At 45.5% G+C, this 19081-nt stretch overlaps 1 protein-coding gene across 9 annotated transcripts in view; it reads right to left on the bottom strand.

Annotated features, from left to right (window-relative positions):
- CIT (citron rho-interacting serine/threonine kinase) overlaps positions 1 to 19081 on the bottom strand; it is a 150594-nt gene that overhangs the window by 24211 nt on the left and 107302 nt on the right. For 6 of the 9 annotated variants that reach the window (XM_075898125.1, XM_075898127.1, XM_075898131.1 and 3 more), the window contains 4 exons: positions 11598 to 11738; positions 11260 to 11367; positions 10315 to 10477; positions 9908 to 10072 (listed from right to left, as the gene is read on the bottom strand). In XM_075898125.1, coding sequence (XP_075754240.1) covers positions 9908 to 10072; positions 10315 to 10477; positions 11260 to 11367; positions 11598 to 11738 — 577 coding nt within the window. The remainder of the gene's footprint in view (positions 1 to 9907; positions 10073 to 10314; positions 10478 to 11259; positions 11368 to 11597; positions 11739 to 19081) is intronic. The other 3 variants (XM_075898130.1, XM_075898132.1, XM_075898133.1) reach the window with 1 other exon arrangement.

Raw genomic sequence — 19081 nt, 5'->3', positions numbered from 1 at the left:
TACAGGACCCCTGAGAGAAGTAGCTGTCTGTAGTGTGTGTTTGTGTTTGGGGTTTTCTTGCTGTATGCTGAGCTTGTGTTTGGCTGTTTGAGTTTTCCCCCCATGGAACGTGTGCTGTGGCTGGCAGGTGGAAGCTGTGAGCTTCTAATCAGGGTTTGAAATCTAGAAGCCTCTGCTCATTGGCTGAGCCTTAATCAGGGGGAGGGGCTATTAGGTAATCCAGGGCTTTATAAAGGAGTGAATAAGCGACCCGGGAACTTGCAACCAGGGAGTTGGGAAGGGCGCAAGATACACTCGCCATTCTTTAAAATCCTTTCACTACACTCCTGCCTTTCAAGGAGGCATTTAATAACAACTGAGAAATCTCTCAGAAGGAAGGCAGGTATGGATGGTGATAGGTCTGCTGTTGTTACCTGCACAGCATGCGCCGTGTTTGTTTTCCTCCCAGATGAAAGAAGGGATTTCATATGCACTAAGTGCAAGTTGGTCACCATTTTTGAAGAAAAAATTAGAGGACCTGAGGCCCAAGTATCGACTCTACATTCCATCAGAGAGGATGAAGACTTCCTCAATAGAAGGCAGCGTTTAATCCTGCAGGCACAGCAGGCTGAAGAGCCTGTCAGGGCAGTACAGAACAAGGAAGAAAACCAATTCAGGTATCCCCCGTTCATGTAGAGGTACGTAACCGCTTTCAGGCTCTCTCCACAGGCAATGCGGTGAAGAATGCTTTGGCAGGGACCTCTCAGGGAAGAAATTAGAAAGGGAACATTATCTCCTGGAAGGCATGGGATGTGTAGTCCTAGGGATGGGGATTCCATGACCACCACTTCCAAAAGAAGACGAGAGATGGTAGTGGTCAAGAATTCCCTCCTAAGAGGGACTGAGTCATCCATATGCCGTCCAGACCTGCAGTCTCAAGAAGTGTGCTGCTTACCAGGAGCTCGCATTCACGATGTGACCAACAGTCTTCCAAAAGTGATTAAACCTTCGGATTGCTACCCCTTCCTGCTTTTCCATGTAGGAACTAATGATACAGCCAAGAATGACCTTCCCAAATGCAGGTCACAGCAGATTATGTAGCGCTGGGAAGAAGGATCAAGGAATTTGAAGCACAAGTGGTGTTCTCGTCCATCCTTCCGGTTAAAGGAAAAGGTCCAGATAGGGATTGTTGAATTGAGGAAGGAAATGCGTGGTTGCACAGGTGATGTCAGAGAGAGGGCTTTGGTTTTTTCTTCCATGGGACGCTGTTCACAAGGATTGTTAGGAAGAGATGGGATCCACCTAACCAAGAGAGGAAAGAGCATCTCTGTGGGCAGTTTTGCAAGCATAGTGAGGAGGGCTTTAAACTAGGTTTATTGGGGGTCAGTGACCAAATCCCTGAGAAAAGTGAGGAAGTCGGATACCGGAAAGAAACACAAGGAGAAGCGAGCAACAAAGGAGGACCCCTGACTCAAAAGGAAAAGTTAGGGCAATCAACTGGCTTTCTAAAGTGTCTGTACACAAATGTGAGAAGCCTGGGGAACAAACAGGAAGAATTAGAAGCCCTGGCCCAGTCACAGAACTATGATTTGATTGGAATAATGGATGACTTACATGACTGGAGAACTGTCATGGAAGGGTATAAACTGTTCAGGAGGAACAGGTGGAGAAGAAAAGGAGGAGGAGTTGCATTGTATGTAAGAGAGCAGTATGATTGCTCAGAGCTCCAGTATTTAGAGGGAGAAAATGCTGTTGAGAGTCTGTGGGTTAAGTTTATAGGTGGAAGCAACAGGGGTGATGTTATGGTTGGTGTCTGCTATAGCCTGCCGATCCGGTGGATGAGGTAGATGAGGCTTTCTTCAGACAAGTGAGAGAAGCTTCCAGATCAAAGGCCCTGGTTCTCATGGGAGACTTTAATCATCCTGAAATCCATTGGGAAACCAATACAGCAGGACACAGACAACCCAGGACATTTTTGGAGACTGTTGAGGATAACTTCTCGGTACAAGTGCTGAAGGAACCGATCAGGGGCCATGCGCAGCTTGACGTACTGCTCACAAATAGGGAGGAACTAGTAGGGGAAGTAGAGGTGGATGACAACCTGGGAAGCAGTGATCATGAGATGGTAGATTTCAGGATCCTGACCAAAGGAAGAAAGGAGAGTAGCAAAATACACACTCTGGATTTCAGAAAAGCAGACTTCTGACTCCCTCAGGGAACTAACATGACTTCCCTGGGATGCTAACATGAAGGGAAAAGGAGTCCAGGAGAGCTGGCAGTATTTTAAAGAAGCCTCATTAAAGGCACAGGAAGAAACCATCCTGATGTGCAGCAAAAAAACCAAATATGGTAAGCAACCAGATTGGCTTAGCGGGGAAATCCTTGGTGAGCTTAAACACAAAAAGGAAGCTTACAAGAAGTGAAAACTTGGACAGATGACTAGGGAGGAGTATAAATATATTGCTCGAGGATGCAGGGGAGTTGGAATGCATAATTGGAATTGCAGCTGGCAAAGGATGCAAAGGATAACAAGAAAGGTTTCTACAGGCATGTTAGCAATAAGAGGGTAATCAGAGAGGGTGTGGGGCCTTTACTGGATGAGGAAGGTAACCTAGTGACAGATGCTATGGAAAAAGCTGAAGTACTCAATGCTTTCTTTGCCTCTGTCTTCACAAACAAGATCAGTTCCCAGACGAATGCACTAGGCGCAACGCAGTATGGGAAGGAGGTGGACAGCCCTTGGTGGGGAAAGAACAAGTTAGTAACTATTTAGAAAAGCTAAACATGCACAAATCCATGGGTCCGGATTTAATGCATCTGAGGGTACTGAGGGAATTGGCAAATGTCATTGAGAAGCCTTTGGCCAGTATCTTTGAAAACTCATGGAGACTGGGAGAGATCCCAGATGATTGGAAAAAGGCACATGTAGTGCCCATCTTTAAAAAAGAGAAGAAGGACAGTCCAGGGAACTACAGACCAGTTAGCCTTACTTCAGTCCCTGGAAAAATAATGGAGGGGATCATCAAGAAATCCATTTTGAAGCACTTGGAAGAGGGGAAGTGATCAGGAATAGTCAACATGGATTCACGAAGGGCAAGTCGTGCCTGACCAATCTGATTAGCTTCTATGATGAGGTAAGTGGCTCTGTGGATATGGGAAATTAAGTGGACGTGACATATCTTGACTTTAGCAAAGCTTTTGATACAGTCTCCCATAATATTCCTGCTAGGAAGTTAAGGGAATATGGATTGGATAAATGGACTGTACGATGGATAGAAGATGGATAGATAAATGGACTGTAGATGGCTAGACTGTCGGGCCCAATGGGTAGTGATCAACAGCTCAATGTCAGATTGGTGGGCAGTTTCTAGTGAAGTGCCCCAATGATCTGTTCTAGCAATGGTTTTGTTCAATCTTTATTAATGACCTGGATGAGGGGTCAGATTGCACCCTCAGCAAGTTCACAGATGACACTAAGCTGGGGGAGAGGTAGATACACTGAAGGGCAGGGATAGGGCCCAGAGTGACCTGGACAGATTAGAGGATTGGGCCAAAAGAAATCTGATGAGGTTCAACAAGGACAAGTGCAGAGTCCTGCACTTGGGACGGAAGAATCCCAAGCACTGTTACAGGCTGGGGACTGAATGGCTAGGTAGTAGTTCTGCAGAAAAGGACCTGGGGATTACAATAGATGAGAAGCTGGATGAGAGTCAACAGTATGCCCTTGTAGCCAAGAAGGCTAATGGCATATTAGGGTGCATTAGGAGGAGCACTGCCAGCAGATCCAGATAAGTGATTATTCTCCTTTATTCGGCTTTGGTGAGGCCACATCTGGAATAGTGTGTCCAGTTCTGCCCCCCCCCCCCCCCCCCCGCCCCACTATAAAAAGGATGTGGACGCATTGGAGATGGTCCAGCGGAGGGCGACAAAAATGATTAGGGGGCTGGAGCATTTGACCTATGAGCAGAGACTGAAGGATTTGAGTTTGTTTAGTCTGAAGAAGAGAAGAGTGAGGGGGGATTTGATAGCAGCCTTCAATTACCTGAAGGAAGGTTCCAAAGAGGATGGAGAGAGGCTGTTCTCAGTAGTGACAGATGGCAGAACAAGGAGCAATGGTCTCAAGTTACAGTGGGAGAAGTCTAGGTTGGATATTAGGAAAAATTATTTTGATAGGCGGGTGGTGAAGCACTTGAATGGGTTACTTAGGGAAGTAGTGGAGTCTCCATCCCTAGAGGTTTTTAAGTCTTGGCTTGACAAAGTAAGCTGGGTTGATTTAGTTGGGATTGGTCCTGCCTTGGGCAGAGGGCTGGACTTGATGACTTCCTAAAGTCTCTTCCAGCTCTATGATTCTATGATTTTATGAATGCTAATACAATTTTGGGAAGGAATTTTGTATGAGAGCTGAGAATTACTTTATCTTTGAGGAAAATAGCATAAAGGAGGATCTTCCATAAGTGTAGATAGGCAACCTTCAGGCGTAACAATGAACATGTGGCCAAGGGTTTGAAAAGTTGCCATGGCAGGGATCTGAGGACAAGATAAAGGTCCCACCAAGGAGGTGTTTTTTTCATAGAAGTAAAAGCACTGTTCAGTCCTTTTAAAAATCATTTCAGAGTTGGATGCCCAAAGACTGCATGGTTGTCTATGGGAGAATGCTTACGTGAAATTACAGTGAGATGCACTCTGATGAAAGCATTAGTGAGGCCCTGCTTTTTTAGAGAAATTAAATCATCCAGAACTTTGGGGAGAGGCACCAAATTAGGGAGCACAGAATGTTTTGCTGCACATAGTCAAAAACAGTGCCATTTTTGTCAATATGTGCATGTAGTGCTTTGTTTCCGGCTATTAATGATTACTTGTTTAACCTCTTCTGAATAGGTTAAATCTGTTGCAGTTAGCCCCTTCAGTAACCAGCCTCGAGATGCAGACGCTAGATGTCTGGATGGAGTAGAAGGTCTGAGTCCTGTGAGACAAGATTTGGAATGTCTGGAAGTAGGAGAGGAAGAGCTATGGCCATCTGAGCTAGGTAAGGAAACCATATTTGTCTCAACCATGAAGGTGCCATTAAAATTATTCAAGCCTTATCCTGTTTGATTTTTATGCGGACTTCGTTGAAAGTGGAATGAGTGGAAAGGCATACATGAGGGGGTAGTTGCACTTGAGTAAGAGAGCAAGTCCTTTGGAATTTTTCCTAGACCAGTTCTGGAGAAATATTTGGGACATTATGAGTTGTGGTATGTCATGAATAAGCCTACTTCTGGAAAGCCTCATGATTGGAATGTGTGATGTATGACCTGTGTGTGAATCTCCCACTTGTGTTTTTGAAGAAAATGTCTGCTTAGGTAGACTGCAGTAGTGTTCTGATGACCTGGAAGGTGGGCTGCAGAGATGTCCACCTGATTTCTCGTGCACCAATTCCAAAGGGCGATGACCTCTCCGCATAGGTGGTACAATCATGCTCCTCCTTAGTGATTTTCATAAAATATACAGATTGTGTTGGCCGTAAGAATCCTTATTGATTTGTTGTGGATCAGCGGGAGGAAGTATTTGCACTCTTGTCTGATCGTGCAGGGCTCGAGTACACTGATGTGGGATGATATTTTCTTGGGTGATCATCATCCCTGAATGATGTGGTTGCTGGTGTGCACGCCTCCTCCCTCCAGAGATGCGTCTGTAGTGATCATGAATGAAGGAGAGGTTGGAAAGTTTGGTTGGAAAGATACTCCTGCACGTAGGTTTTGTGGTGGTAGCCACCATTCTAGAGAGTGTTTTAGGCTGTTTGGAATGGTGAGGGACCTCCCTAGATGGTGTCTGTGAGAATGAAAGAATGTGTGGAGCCATCCTTGGAGACAACGCATGTGTAGTCTGACCAGTTTCACTATGTAAGTTGTCCATGATGGATAGGGCCATTGAGCCTATATACAGTCCAGAGTTGCTCCTATAAATTCCAATTGTTGAGTTGGGAGTAGGTGAGATTTTTGTTTATCTGAAACCCCAGAGCAGTGAATAAACTTATTGTGAGATCAGTATAAAGTGTTGCCACCGGTAGTGCAGAGCCGCTATTAGACAGTTGTCTAGACAGGGAAAATCATTACTCCTGATTTTTTTAGGTGTGCAATTGCCATTGACAGCACCTTTGAAATACTCACAGGACTGTTGCTAAGATGAATGGTAGTGGTAATCTTGTAAATTGAAACCAATTTCCTTTTTCTAATGCTGGGATTATTTTTGCTACTGTGACCACTGTGAAGTGTTGCTTCCTTAGGAATTTGTTTAGATGTTGTAAATCTAAAATGGGCCCCCAATTCCTGTTTTTGGGGGGTTAGAAAGTAGCAAGAATAGAATCCCTTTCTCCTGTGTTGAGTTGGTACCTACTCTATGGCTCCTTGGCAAAGGAGGTTATATATCTCCTGTTGTAAGAGCATCTCATGGGAAGAGGTATAGGAAAGGGGGTTGCATGGGGGCAGAGAGAGAGATAGAAAGGGAATGCAGTAACCATGTGAGATTATTTCCCAGCACCTCTTTGTAATATGGGTCCAGGTTAGATAGAATGGAATCAAGCTGTGGTAATTGTAATCCCGTCGTGCAGAAGGTGTCGAACCCTTGATCAATATTTCAGAACAAATGATGCAATGTAGATGGTTGGGATGTCTTGGATTTGCCTCCTGTGGGGCTGTTTCTGTCTGCGTCTCTGGTCATAGCCCCTTTGTTGTGAGGTATAGGTTGAGGGTTGGGTACAGTTTTTGGGCTGTGGCACATACATCCTCAGGGTTTTAAGAGTTACCCTAGAATCCTTTAATGTGTGTAGTGATGCATCTTGATTAGTAGAAAAGTTTCTGTCCTTCAAAAGGTAAATCCTCTATTGTTGTTTGTACTTTTTTAGGAAACCCCAAGAATTGAAGCCAAGATGTCTACACATTACAATGATGGTCACCAGTGATCTGGACACAGTATCTGCAGTCGAGAGAAGCTTGGAGAGCTGTTTTTGCTATCAATGAGCCCTCGTCTAAATTAGCCTTGTATGCATCTCTATTTTCTAATGGTAACTGGTCAGTAAAGATGCTAATTTTTTTCAAAGAGCTTGTGTGTATATTTTGCTAGAAGAGCAGAGTAATTGGCAATGCGGAACTGTAGCGAGGCAGAAGAATATGCTTTTCTTCCAAAAATACCCAATCTCTTCCTGTCTTTATCATATGGAGTTGACTTGTATTGCGTCTGCTTTCTTCAATTATGCACTGTTTATACAACCAATGAATTTGGAGTTGGGTCCAAGAAAAGGAATTTGGCCCCATTAGTGGAAATGTAATATTTACGGTCTGCTCTTCTGGAAGAAGATGGGATGCAGGCAGAGGTTTGCCAAATCATCTTTGCAGGGTCCATAATTGCCTCGTTTAGTGGTAAAGCTATCTTTGAGGAAGTGGAAGCTTGTAGAATGTCTGTGAGCTTGTGCTGAACTTCAGACACCTCTACAAATGAGATACGTAGCAAGTTAGCTACTCGCTTCAAAAGGTCCTGGAAAGATCTGAAGTCATCTCCAGCAGTTGGTGCTGGAGGCATAATAGTCTAATCCGTTGAAGACAAAGACAAATGGGTTGGAGGCATTGCATCTTTTTGGATGTCCTCTGTATTCTCCAGGTCCTCTTGAGTTGTCTCAAAGTGGGTGTGAGAAGGATTGAGGGGGGACATGATAGCAGTTTTCAGGTACCTAAAAGGGTGTCAGGAGGAGGGAGAAAACTTGTTCATCTTGGCCTCTGAGGATAGAACAAGAAGCAATGGGCTTAAACTGCAGCAAGGGAGATTTAGGTTGGATATTAGGAAAAAGTTCCTAACTGTCAGGAAGGTCAAACACTGGAATAAATTGCCCAGGGAGGTTGTGGAATCTCCATCTCTGGAGATATTTAAGAGTAGGTTAGATAAATGTCTATCAGGGATGGTCTAGACAGTACTGGTTCCTGCCATGAGGGCAGGGGACTGAACACGACGACCTCTGGAGGTCCCTTCCAGTTCTAGTATTCTATGATTCAATACTGTGTCTGGGCGGAGGGTGGCGGCTGTGATATTGAAGGAACCATCCCAGGGTGTGCTGTAATTTGAGCTCTATATAGTGTCCATGGAACCCATCCTTGACAAGTCATTGGGAAGGGAACTGGTGGAAACCGAGGGAATGGTTGCCAGATTTGCCCCTGGGCTTGTGGTTATTGGAGATGAGTAGAGAGGTGAAAAGGAAATGTCTTCCGTATCTTCCTTGTTTAAAAAGGGAGGAGTAAAGCTGGATGAAGTTGCCAATCTGGTAGGTTCCTGAAGCATGGGCGTGCCGTCAGTACCAAAGAGAGGAGAACCTGGTACTGAAGCTATCATTGGATCTTCATGAGTCATGAGAAGACATGGTACCGTGGATGTCAGTACCGGGGCCAGTAAGGGGCCCATCTCCACATGCCTCGTTGGTACTGGTTTGGCAAGAGTCTGCACTGCATATTTCGTAGGTCCCACCACTGTGGTGATGTGCATCACCATCAGTGCCAAAGCAGTCTTTTTAGCCCCTGAAGATGAAGCTGCCCAGGTGTGAGATTGTTTAGAAGTTGGAGCTCCTTGGGACTTCTCAGTACCAGACGTGCCCAGAGCCTGTCAGTCCGATTAGGACAGAGCCATCGGTACCAAGACAGGTTTATGTGTTATAAACACCCTTTTTGAAGGGAGTTCAGAGCCAGGTGAAGTAAGCTTTTTTCACTTGATTTTTTTTTTTTTTTTAGTGCGAGAGTCCTGAGGTGCAAGACAGGCACTCTGTTCTGAGGCCACAGTTAGAGATCCCTGAGGAGGTGGTGAATGGGACTCAGGCGCCAAAGCTAGTCTGACCGACTTTTCCATAAAGAAGAGCTTTAGTTGGAAGTCCTGAGCCTTCAGACACATCGTAGATAGTTTTTTGCAGTGATGGCATTTCTGTGGTATATGATCCTCCTCCAGGCATCTAATGCATTGAGCATGGCCATCAGGGATGGGGATGGAAAGCCTACATCTTTTGAAACTAGGTAAACCCGGCATACCGGTGGTCCAGCGTAGAGGGTTAAGCACAGGAAAGGTAAAGAAAAAAAATGTTAAAGTTAAAATAAAAGTTATGAGGTACCCAGGTAAGTAAATAATAACTGAGAAAGGAAATAGGAATTTATATCTTATCTGAAGAATGAAGCTGCAGAGGGAGACTGCGTTCCCACCTAAGTGTAGGGTGAGGGTTTGTTGATGATACATATGCCTGCATGCTTGCTACGCAGCAAGATGGAACTGTGCATGCACATCAGCACCTGGAGTCCTGCTGCTGAAAATATCCAATTATAAGCACAGGGTACCAAATCACCTACACTGGAGCACCCACAGGGCCACTCCTCTAAGATTGCATTTTTTCCCATATGTTTATTTCACAGCTCTTTGAGTCTAGCCAATTTCACTATCTCTTAGAGAAAGCATTCTGTGCTGAAAAACATCTACTAAACATTAACAAGGGAGCAGAAAAACCTGTCAAAGTTAATTCCAGACACACTATTTAGAGGATAGATTTCTTTCAATTCAATCAATTAAAAAAACTCAAGAGGACAGAAAGCCTTTAATTAAGTTTTATAAATTAACTGGTGTTGAAATTTCATTCAAGCAAAGATTTAGACTGCAAAATGAGAGCAAGAAGGAATATCTTCTATTGTGACTGGAGTTTTTATAAAACATTTCTCTCTCACAAACAGGAAACAGAAACTCTTTCCCTCATACAAATTAGACTCTAATTTCCCTCACACTAGCTTCCAAGTCTGCTGTCTAGAACTCGCCAATACTTGTGAATGTGTCATTATAGACACTTGCATGAAAAGAGAAAAGGTAGGTTTTGAAAAGGGGAATGAATATTCTGAATATGGACAGATAACTTCATACTCCCTTTCAGACTTACCCTCTGGGGTTGAGGACTCCTTTCTGCGACTTGAAGGCGGGGCAAGCAGGCTGATGGGAGTTGGTTGATGCTCTGGGGAACGCACTATAGCAGACATGATGATCTGCTGTCTGGCTGTGGCTGGAGTGGATGGATGAGCGTGGTCTGCTATTTTCCGATGCGCCGCTACAGAGACAAACACAACTTATTAACTCCTTCAGTATGAGTTTAATTCCCAGCAGTGGTTCTATGTAACCATTCAAGGGTTACAATGTGCAGAAAATACGTAGCCCTAATGCATCTTCAAAGCAGCAGACAAAGTAGGAAATAGACAGCAATTTTACTGTTACAGAGACACGTAATTTAAGGCAAGTTTTGGGGCCAAAATGTCTCTTCTCCAGATTCAACTTTTCTGTTACCCCCCCTACCTTCTTCTCGAGCAGATCTGAGTTCAATGCGTGTTTTCTGTAGAGCCTCCTCCAGCTCAGCAGAACGAGCCTTCTCCTTCTCCAATGCCACTTTCAGCTCATTGTATTGCAGGGGAACCTGTGTGGGTAAAGAAGGGTCCTCTTTCCGCCGACTAAACAGGCCCTAGCAACAGAAACACACAGACAACTCCTAACTCCTAGTAAGAGATGATTTAAACTAGGCAAAGGGAAAACTAGCTAACTAGAGGCCAGAGGGCCTAGTGGTAATTATGATGCATGAAAGGATGGACTTTTAACTGAATATGAAGATAAAAATGTTGGGAGCTTTATTTGAATTTGAAAGCGATGTACATTTACTGTATAATACCAGCAATACCTTCTAATTTGTAGAGCATCTAACAGAGGGTCTCGATTTGTGTTAATGTGAAATAAGCCTCAACACGCGACATACATCAACATTTAACAAGCTGTTATAGATTAAATGGCTTAATTTAACCACACTGGGTCACAGAGAGGTCTTGGGGCAAAGCTAGGAATAGGACTCCTGACTGCCTATCCTATGCTTTCACTAAAAGATCAACCTTTCCTGGTTCTAACACATTCACATATACTTACCCTTTTAAAAACTTGTTCATACATTTTCATTACGAAAATGGGGAAAGTTCATACTTCCCCAGCTGTTGCAGTGGTTTAATTACTGGGCTGCAACATGGCTCAGTGTGGAAACAAAAATACTGAAAGGCCACAAGGAAGACATGTTGCCAGGTAAAGCTCTGTTCAGTCATGTATAATGTTTCTTAAGTTGGGATGTGTTTGTGTTATGTAGTAAGGATAAAAATAAAAATGTGTTTTGAATATATGATAAATAACTAAATAACAAAGACTTCCGTCATTTAACTCCATGGCCAGTTTTCTGAATCTGCCTCCCAAATCTTTGTAACCCACCTTTTTCTTTTTGGCTGGCTGGTCCATCTTTGCTTGCAAGAAGTCAATTAGTTTGGTTTGCTGAGAAATAGTGCCCTCCATTTTCACCTTCTCATGGGAATAGAGAACCTGTGAGCCAGACAAAAACAGAAAATTAACCTCAGGAATATAGATACAGCAGCAGAACAATCAGAGATGAGACAGTGTAGAAGACTGAGCAGAAAGTCAAACATTCAAGCAGACCTGACTTTATCTAGTAGAAGGAAATGGCACAAAACAAGCACACAGCCACGTTCAGAAAACCACACTTAAGATATTTGCCACAGTATCCCTTTTGCTTTCCCCTTACTGATCCCCACCTGAATGTTTTCCAACTGATACTCCAGGTCACTCCTTTCAGTCTTCAAAAGATCTGCTCGATCCAGAGCTTCTTGCAGTCCTTGTGTCAGGCGGAAGATGTGGTTTTTTTGCAGATCCATTTGCTGCTGCAGTTTTGCCTGCTATTAACGGAAAAACAAAGACCAAAGACTTGGTTACTAAGCTTTTAAATATTAATATTTCTTGTAGCATAAGTGTTTTCTTAGAACTTAAAATTAAACATTCGTTTATATTCTAGCTCAAATATTAATTTCCCCTACTTATAAAATCACAGAATCTTTCCTTCCTCCCAAAATACAATATTATCTAGTGGTATACCATTGATTTGCACGTCCATAGATGCTATCTTCTTTAATTTATATACAGTCCGACAGACCCAAACCAGCAGGCTACCACACTCTAAGGGAGGGCAGGTAGGCTGGGCTCTGAGTAAACAAGAGCAAGCTTACTACAACATAATCAGGCAAGCACCTGGAGCCAATTAAGAGCTTGCCAGAAAGAGCAGGCTAATCAGAGCATCTGCAGCCCATTAAGGCCTGCTGGGCTTGTTTATAAGGTCTCCCTGCAAGGAAGGCAGAAGCCCAAAAGAGATGTACTGAGCAACAACTGAGGACTACGAGCAAGGCAGAGAGTTGTGAAGGAGCAGGACAGACTTGCTCAGATTCCAGAGGAAAGGTATTGGAAGGAATCATTTGGGGAAATGGTCCAGGGAATAAGCTGCCAGACTGGGAGCTGAATAAACCCTGTCTGTTGCTGCTGCCTTAGGGTCCCTGGGCCAGAACCTGGACTAGTAGATGGGCCTGTTTTCCCCCCAACTCTCCCCACATCACTACAGAGTTTCCCCCTGAGAGGGGAGACCAGGACTACAGAGGGGTTTTCACCCCAAACTGTGGACTAGCCTATAATTCATATGACTCAGAAGGTTGTGCTCCCTGCCTCTAGAAAAGAAGAGGCTGTGGAGGGTCACTTCGAGCCTCTGAGGGAAATGCTATCTGCCAAAAGCACAGGACCTTTGGGGCATAACCAGAGCTTTGACACATTTACATACACAGATACACACAGTGGTCATTTGTTTTGTTTAGTTTTTGGAAAGCTTATATCTACTAGCTTAATTAGTGAGAAAGACAGCAACATCAAGAATTTCTGGATGTCAGTTTTCCTAGCCTTTCATTCAGACACCAAAATCTATCTCATAAACATTTCCCCGTAAGAAATACCTTTCTTAGAAACAAGGGCAAGTATCTGCATCTTTGTTTTACAAAGTACTCAGGTCTTGATCTCTGACCTGTGGCAGAAGGAGCTAGGTATGAATCACCTATGCTTCCCTTCTTCTGGCATCTGCAAGCCATCTTTCCTCGCAACCAACCAAAGCATGCAGAGCCACCAAAACTCCAAGGCCATGATGAGGCAAAACCCCAAACACCCTAACTGTGACTGATGAGGCTAACCACCTTTCTGCAAAGTATAAGCCACCACATCATGTTAATTTACTATTCACAGCAACCTTAAAGAATAGGTTATCAACATGGATCTTTAGCATCAACTCTGAATTTCCTGGCTTCAATTAAAACTTGTATAACTATTTCTGAAGTTTTGTACTGTGGAGCCTTCCACTAACATTTTTATAATATTGTAGAGAATCAACAAGTATAGTGCTTTGGCCGCGTGACAGGGCATCCCAAGGACAAAACCAAGAATAGCTGCAGACCTTGGAGGACAATCCGAGAGTCAGTGGGAACGCGCGTGATCAAGAGTCCTGAGCCAACAATAATAACATCTGCCCGAGTCAACAACCTCCGAGAATGCTGTGTTGGGACTGTGAAAAAGCACAGTTTGTGAAAAGCAGGATGTGGACTTTTGGGAAGTTGAGAGGGTATAAAGATAGTTGTAACCTTGCAATAAAATGATTTCGTGCTTGCACCGGCCGGAGTCCGTGCCTTCATACACCACAGATGGCGCCCGAACAGGGCTTGAAGTGAACGAGTGATTTGAACCGGTGGTGTATCCGCGGCTGGATGGAAGATAAGCTGTTGAGAGGAGCTCCCAAAATTACTGACATCACCATTCGCAGGACGAACAGGTGAGCAGCCGCGAACAGAATAACAGTATGGGGCAGTCTGCCATGAAAGAGCAAAAACTGCAGCTTGAGATCTTGCAGCGCATTGTGAAGGAACAGGGGTTTAAGGTTCCCCCTGTACAGCTGGTTCAGCTGTTGGTTTGGATACGAGACCATTGCCCGTGGTTCCCGGAAGGGGGTTCTTATGATTTGACCTTCTGGGAGAAGGTGGGCAAGGAATTGAGAACCTCTGAACATCTTGCATTATCCCTCCCAAAAGGGATCATAGTAACGTGGCGAACTGTTTATACAGCCATACGGGCATTGCATCCCGCCGAGCGGGTCCTGAAGGAAGCGTCGGCAACATTTGATCCCATATCAGGACCCAGGGGATCCCTCATCCCCTGCCCCGAAACCTCCCAGGGAGGATTGTGAGCCAGTGTACGCCACAGACCCGGTCTCCCCAGAGCCTGGGGACTTGTGCCTTGGCCATGAGGACAGTGAATCTGAGGACAGCGGGCCCAAGGACCCCTTTGACACAGGGATGGCGGCGGTCAACGTAGGACCTGACTCGTACCCGTCGCTCAAGCCCGTCAAGGCCCTGGCGGCATCTGCGCCGACGGCAGAGCAAATTTTACAGGCTCAGAGGCTACGAGCTGTTTCTCGGTCCTCAATTGTAGCCCCTCCGCCATTTGCCCCAGCATTAGCTCTCGCTTCTTCATACAGGTCCGCAAGCCACACGGTCACTCCATATGGGCCCCCCTTGGCGGCACCCTCGCATAATGAACAGGCAGGGGTTTTATCTGAATGCCGACGTGAGGCTCTTTGGCGAGGAGATGTGCAGCTTCTACAAGCTTTTCCAATTGTATATGCGCCCCAACGGGCCCGCCCAACATGAGGCTTTGCCATATGAACTCGTAAAAGAGTTGCGCAAATCTGTGAAGGATTATGGGTTACAGTCTTCTTATACGATGAATTTGGTTGTGGCTATTTCAGAATCATATGTTATGGCCCCTCATGATTGGCGCGCGCTATTACGCCTGATACTTAGCCCGGCGCAGTATGCAGTTTGGGACACCGAGTATCTTGACGGTGTTACATCGCAAGTTATGGATAATATTACCAATGGGGTAAATGTTGGCATGGATGAACTTATAGGGCAGGGTCAATATGCTACTCCCCAGGCTCAGGCTCAGATGAATCGCTTGGTATTTACGCAAGCCACATCGCTGACCCTTCGAGTCTTACGACAGGTCCCTGATGCGGGTCGAAGGGACACATCTTTTGCTACGGTCCACCAGGGCCCCCAGGAACCCTAAGTGTCATTTTTGGATAGGCTCCAAACCGCCACCAACAGGCCATTATAGACCATTATATGGACGACATTCTTTTTGCCACCGCTGATCAAGCAGCCCTACAGGCTTTATATGATTTGGCTTCTCAACTGTTGCGACGATATGGATTGTGTATCGCTGAGGAGAAAGTTCAAGCTGTGCCCCCTTGGAGATATCTGGGGTGGAAACTTTATGATCTGCCCGCAGCCGTTGAAAAGTGCCACGTCCATCACCACTTTAAATGATCTACAGAAACTTTTAGGCACTATCAATTGGATTTGGCCAACCTTGGGGGTCACTACAGAAGAATTGTCTCCATTGTTCCAACTTTTGAGGGGCGACTCTGATTTGTCCTCGCCTCGTGCTTTAACACCCAAAGCTGTGGCCGCGTTACAGCGCATAGCGGAAAAAATACAGACGGCCTTTGGTCACCGCTGAGATGCGTACCTTCCAATTCGACTGTTTTTAATCTACCACACGTTTCAGCCTTATGCATTGATTGGCCAGTGGGACAACAGTCCCGTGTCCCCAAACTTATCTTTGCGCACCTTGGAGTGGCTTTTTCTTCCGCACTCCTTTTCAAAAACGGTTACCACGGCAACGGATATGCTGGCTCGTCTAATCTCTCAGGGTCATGTCCGTTGCCAACAACTCACCGGAGCGGATCCTTCTGTCCTTCATATTCCTGTGACACGCACTGATTTTGATTTTTGGCTGTCTCAAAGCCTTAGTTTACAGATTGCGCTGGCCGATTACTTGGGGCGGATCAAGTACACCTTGCCATGCCATCAGCTATTACAATCTTTGCCACAACTGCCTCTGCAGGCCCGGACCATGCTTTCTCACATCCCCCTCCCTGACGCACGCACTGTATTTGTTGATGGCTCAGGGAACACTGGCAAGGCCGTAGTTGTGTGGAGGGACGGCGATGATGCCCCCTGGAACTCGGACATTTTCCGTGTGCAAGGCTCAACCCAAATTGTTGAGCTCGCCGCAGCTGTGCGTGCTTTTGAACTATTTTCGGAGGAACAGTTAAATCTTGTTGTAGACTCGGCATATGTGTCTGGTATAGTACAGCGTTTGGAGAGCTCCTTTCTCAAGGAGGTCAATAATCGCCTCCTCTTTCAGCTCCTTTTGCAATTGTCACGCCTTTTATAGGTTCGGACACACCTGTACTTTGTGGTCCATATTCGCTCACATACCACTTTACCGGGGCCCATCACGGAGGGTAATGCTGTGGCTGATGCCCTGACTATGCCAGTTGTCCGGCCCAATGTGTTACAACAAGCACGACTTTCACATGATTTTTTTCACCAGAATGCTAGATCATTAGCTCAGCAATTTTCCCTTACTAAACAGCAGGCGCAAGATATAGTTCGCGCCTGTCCGGATTGCCAGCGTCTATCCGCCATACCGGTACCTAGCAGTGTTAACCCATGAGGCCTACGGGCCAATGAACTTTGGCAGTCTGATGTGACCCATTTTTCCGAATTTGGCAGATTGCGCTATGTACATGTTACTGTTGATACCTTTTCCCCCCTTATTGTTGCTACTGCCCATGCGGGAGAAAAGGCTCGTGATGTTGTTCGGCATTGGTTACATTGTTTTGCTGTTATGGGTGTTCCAGTTTCTGTTAAAACTGATAATGGTCCCGCTTATATCTCCCACAAAGTTCAGTCCTTTTTGCAGGATTGGGGTGTAAGCCACACCACAGGCATTCCACACTCCCCCACGGGCCAGGTGATTGTTGAACGCACGCACCGCACTCTCAAGACCCTTCTTGATAAACAAAAAAGGGGGAATCCAGTGGGAATGACCCCACAGGAATGTTTGGACAAAGCTATGTATGTGTTAAACTTTTTAAATCTTTCTGATTTGTCTTTCACGGCAGCACAGCGCCACTTTGGGTGAGACTCTGCGTGGCTGGAGCGGCCACAGGTTTACTACAGACACCTGGAATCCGGACAGTGGCAAGGTCCCGTTCCATTAATCACGTGGGGACGTGGGTATGCATGTGTTTCTCTTCCCTCAGGTCCCTATTGGCTTCCTGTGCAATTTGTTAAGCCAGCCAGGATTGGTACTCCATCGGCGCAAGAGATTCAACTCGAGAATGAAGGGACCGCTGCCGATCCGTAGCAACAAATCCATGACAGTCACCGCTGCATTTTTGTGGTTCCTGTGGAGCGGTTTCTGTGTGCATACTGCGACAGCACATTTGTATTGGGCGCACATCATTGATCCCCCCGTATTCAGGCCTGTGACGTGGTAGGATCCCTCACCGCCCATCAGTAACAATGGTACCGATTGGGTGGGAGGGGTGTGGATACCCCCTACGGCGGAACAGGAAACCGAGGTCATTAATGTTACCAATGTCACCTTTGTCACTGACCTCCCACTGCTTTGCTTTTCTACCCTTTATGACTCAGGTTGTCTGCCCGTGCAGCCACAGTTGCACCTAGTGGCGCGGGAGCACGACGGAAGGGTTATCTATACCTTACTGAGCATTCCCGGGATGCACGGAAGCGGTAATGACTCTTCGGAGCCGTACGCCCCTGATTTGCCCCGCTGCATGATAAAAAGGATATCAGCAGACGCGGCACCGGTTTGGCAGGCATGTCGTGGACGCAGCCCCCTGGTACTCCGGGGCGAATTCGGCGCGGTTGTGGATTGGGGCCCTCACAGTATGCTGTGGGATAAAGTGGACAATTGCACTGTCCCCTTCGGCCGGTACAATCATAGCCTTTCGTGGCATGGGGGAGGCTCTGCCGGTCCTGTGTTACAATTTATTACTAATGGGGATAACGCCACGGCCTCCACGTTACATAAGGGGGTGTGGCGAATAGGGTTAGCATTTATGGGTTATAATTTAGGGAGTTTGATTTTAGAGAATTATACATCTAACTATATTAAGCAGCAAGATAATAGTGTTCGCATCCATATGTTTTTGCCTTGGCAAAAAATGCAAGTTTTAAGAGATGTAATTTTTCCCATTCTTGTTATTTTGTTATGTTGTCTGAGGTGCGATATAAGACCTGCATTTCCATGAGTGATAATGTAACCTTTGTGTTCCCTCTTCGACGACGCCCTAAGTTATGGATTCCTGTTAATCTCACATAAGACTGGGAAGGAGATAGTGGCTTTGGCCATCTTACAAGGTTGCTGCAGGCGGAGATTACTAACACTCGTAGACGTACGAAGCGATTTTTGGGGTGGCTGATTTTCGCTCTCGTGTCGGCAATTATTATTCTTGCTTCTGCCACAGCTGCTATTGCCTCTTTAACTCGGTTAAGTCAGTTAAGACTGCAAAAATGGTAGGGGAAACTCTAATAAATGTTACACGGGAGTTCCAAATGCAGGAGACCATTGACGAAGAGATATTGGCGCGGTTTGAGGCCCTAGAAGCCGCAGTCATTTGGCTTGGTGATAGGCACGCAGCCTTAAAAACTAGGTTGTCTCTGCATTGTGACTGGGAGCACACTGCTGGAGGTCTCTGTGTGACATCCCTGCCCTGGAATTCATCAGTTCATGATTGGAACCTTGTTAAACACCATTTACAGGGTGCCTTTGATGTTTCTTTACGTTCTCATGTTAATTCTTTGCATGCTCAGTTAAAGAACCAAATCCAGCAATTGCAAGAATTAACCACACAAAAGGTTTTTGCTACTCTGTAATCTGACTTATTTTGGCTTAATCTTACTACATGGTTTTCTGGATTAAATTTGTGCATATGGGTGTTTATTGGACTTGCAAATGGGCTTCTTATTGTGCTTTTTATAATTCTTTCTTTACTTTTTTCTTGTATTCGTTCTGCTCGGAAAGCTGAGGCTCGTGTAATGACAATGTTACTTATTAATGGTATTGCTTTGTATAAAAGAGGGGGAGATGTAGAGAATCAACAAGTATAGTGCTTTGGCCGTGTGGCAGGACATCCCAAGGACAAAACCAAGAAAAGCTGCAGACCTTGGAGGACGATCCGAGAGTCAGCGGGAACGCGCGTAATCAAGAGTCCTGAGCCAACAATAACAACATCTGCCCGAGTCAACGACCTTCGAGAATGCTGTGTTGGGACTGTGAA

This window comes from Pelodiscus sinensis, chromosome 15 (genome assembly GCF_049634645.1).
Source record: "Pelodiscus sinensis isolate JC-2024 chromosome 15, ASM4963464v1, whole genome shotgun sequence".
In the NCBI taxonomy this organism is placed as follows: domain Eukaryota; kingdom Metazoa; phylum Chordata; order Testudines; family Trionychidae; genus Pelodiscus; species Pelodiscus sinensis.
The sequence above is the reverse complement of the archived record's forward strand: the minus strand, read 5'-3'. Positions and strand labels throughout refer to the sequence as shown.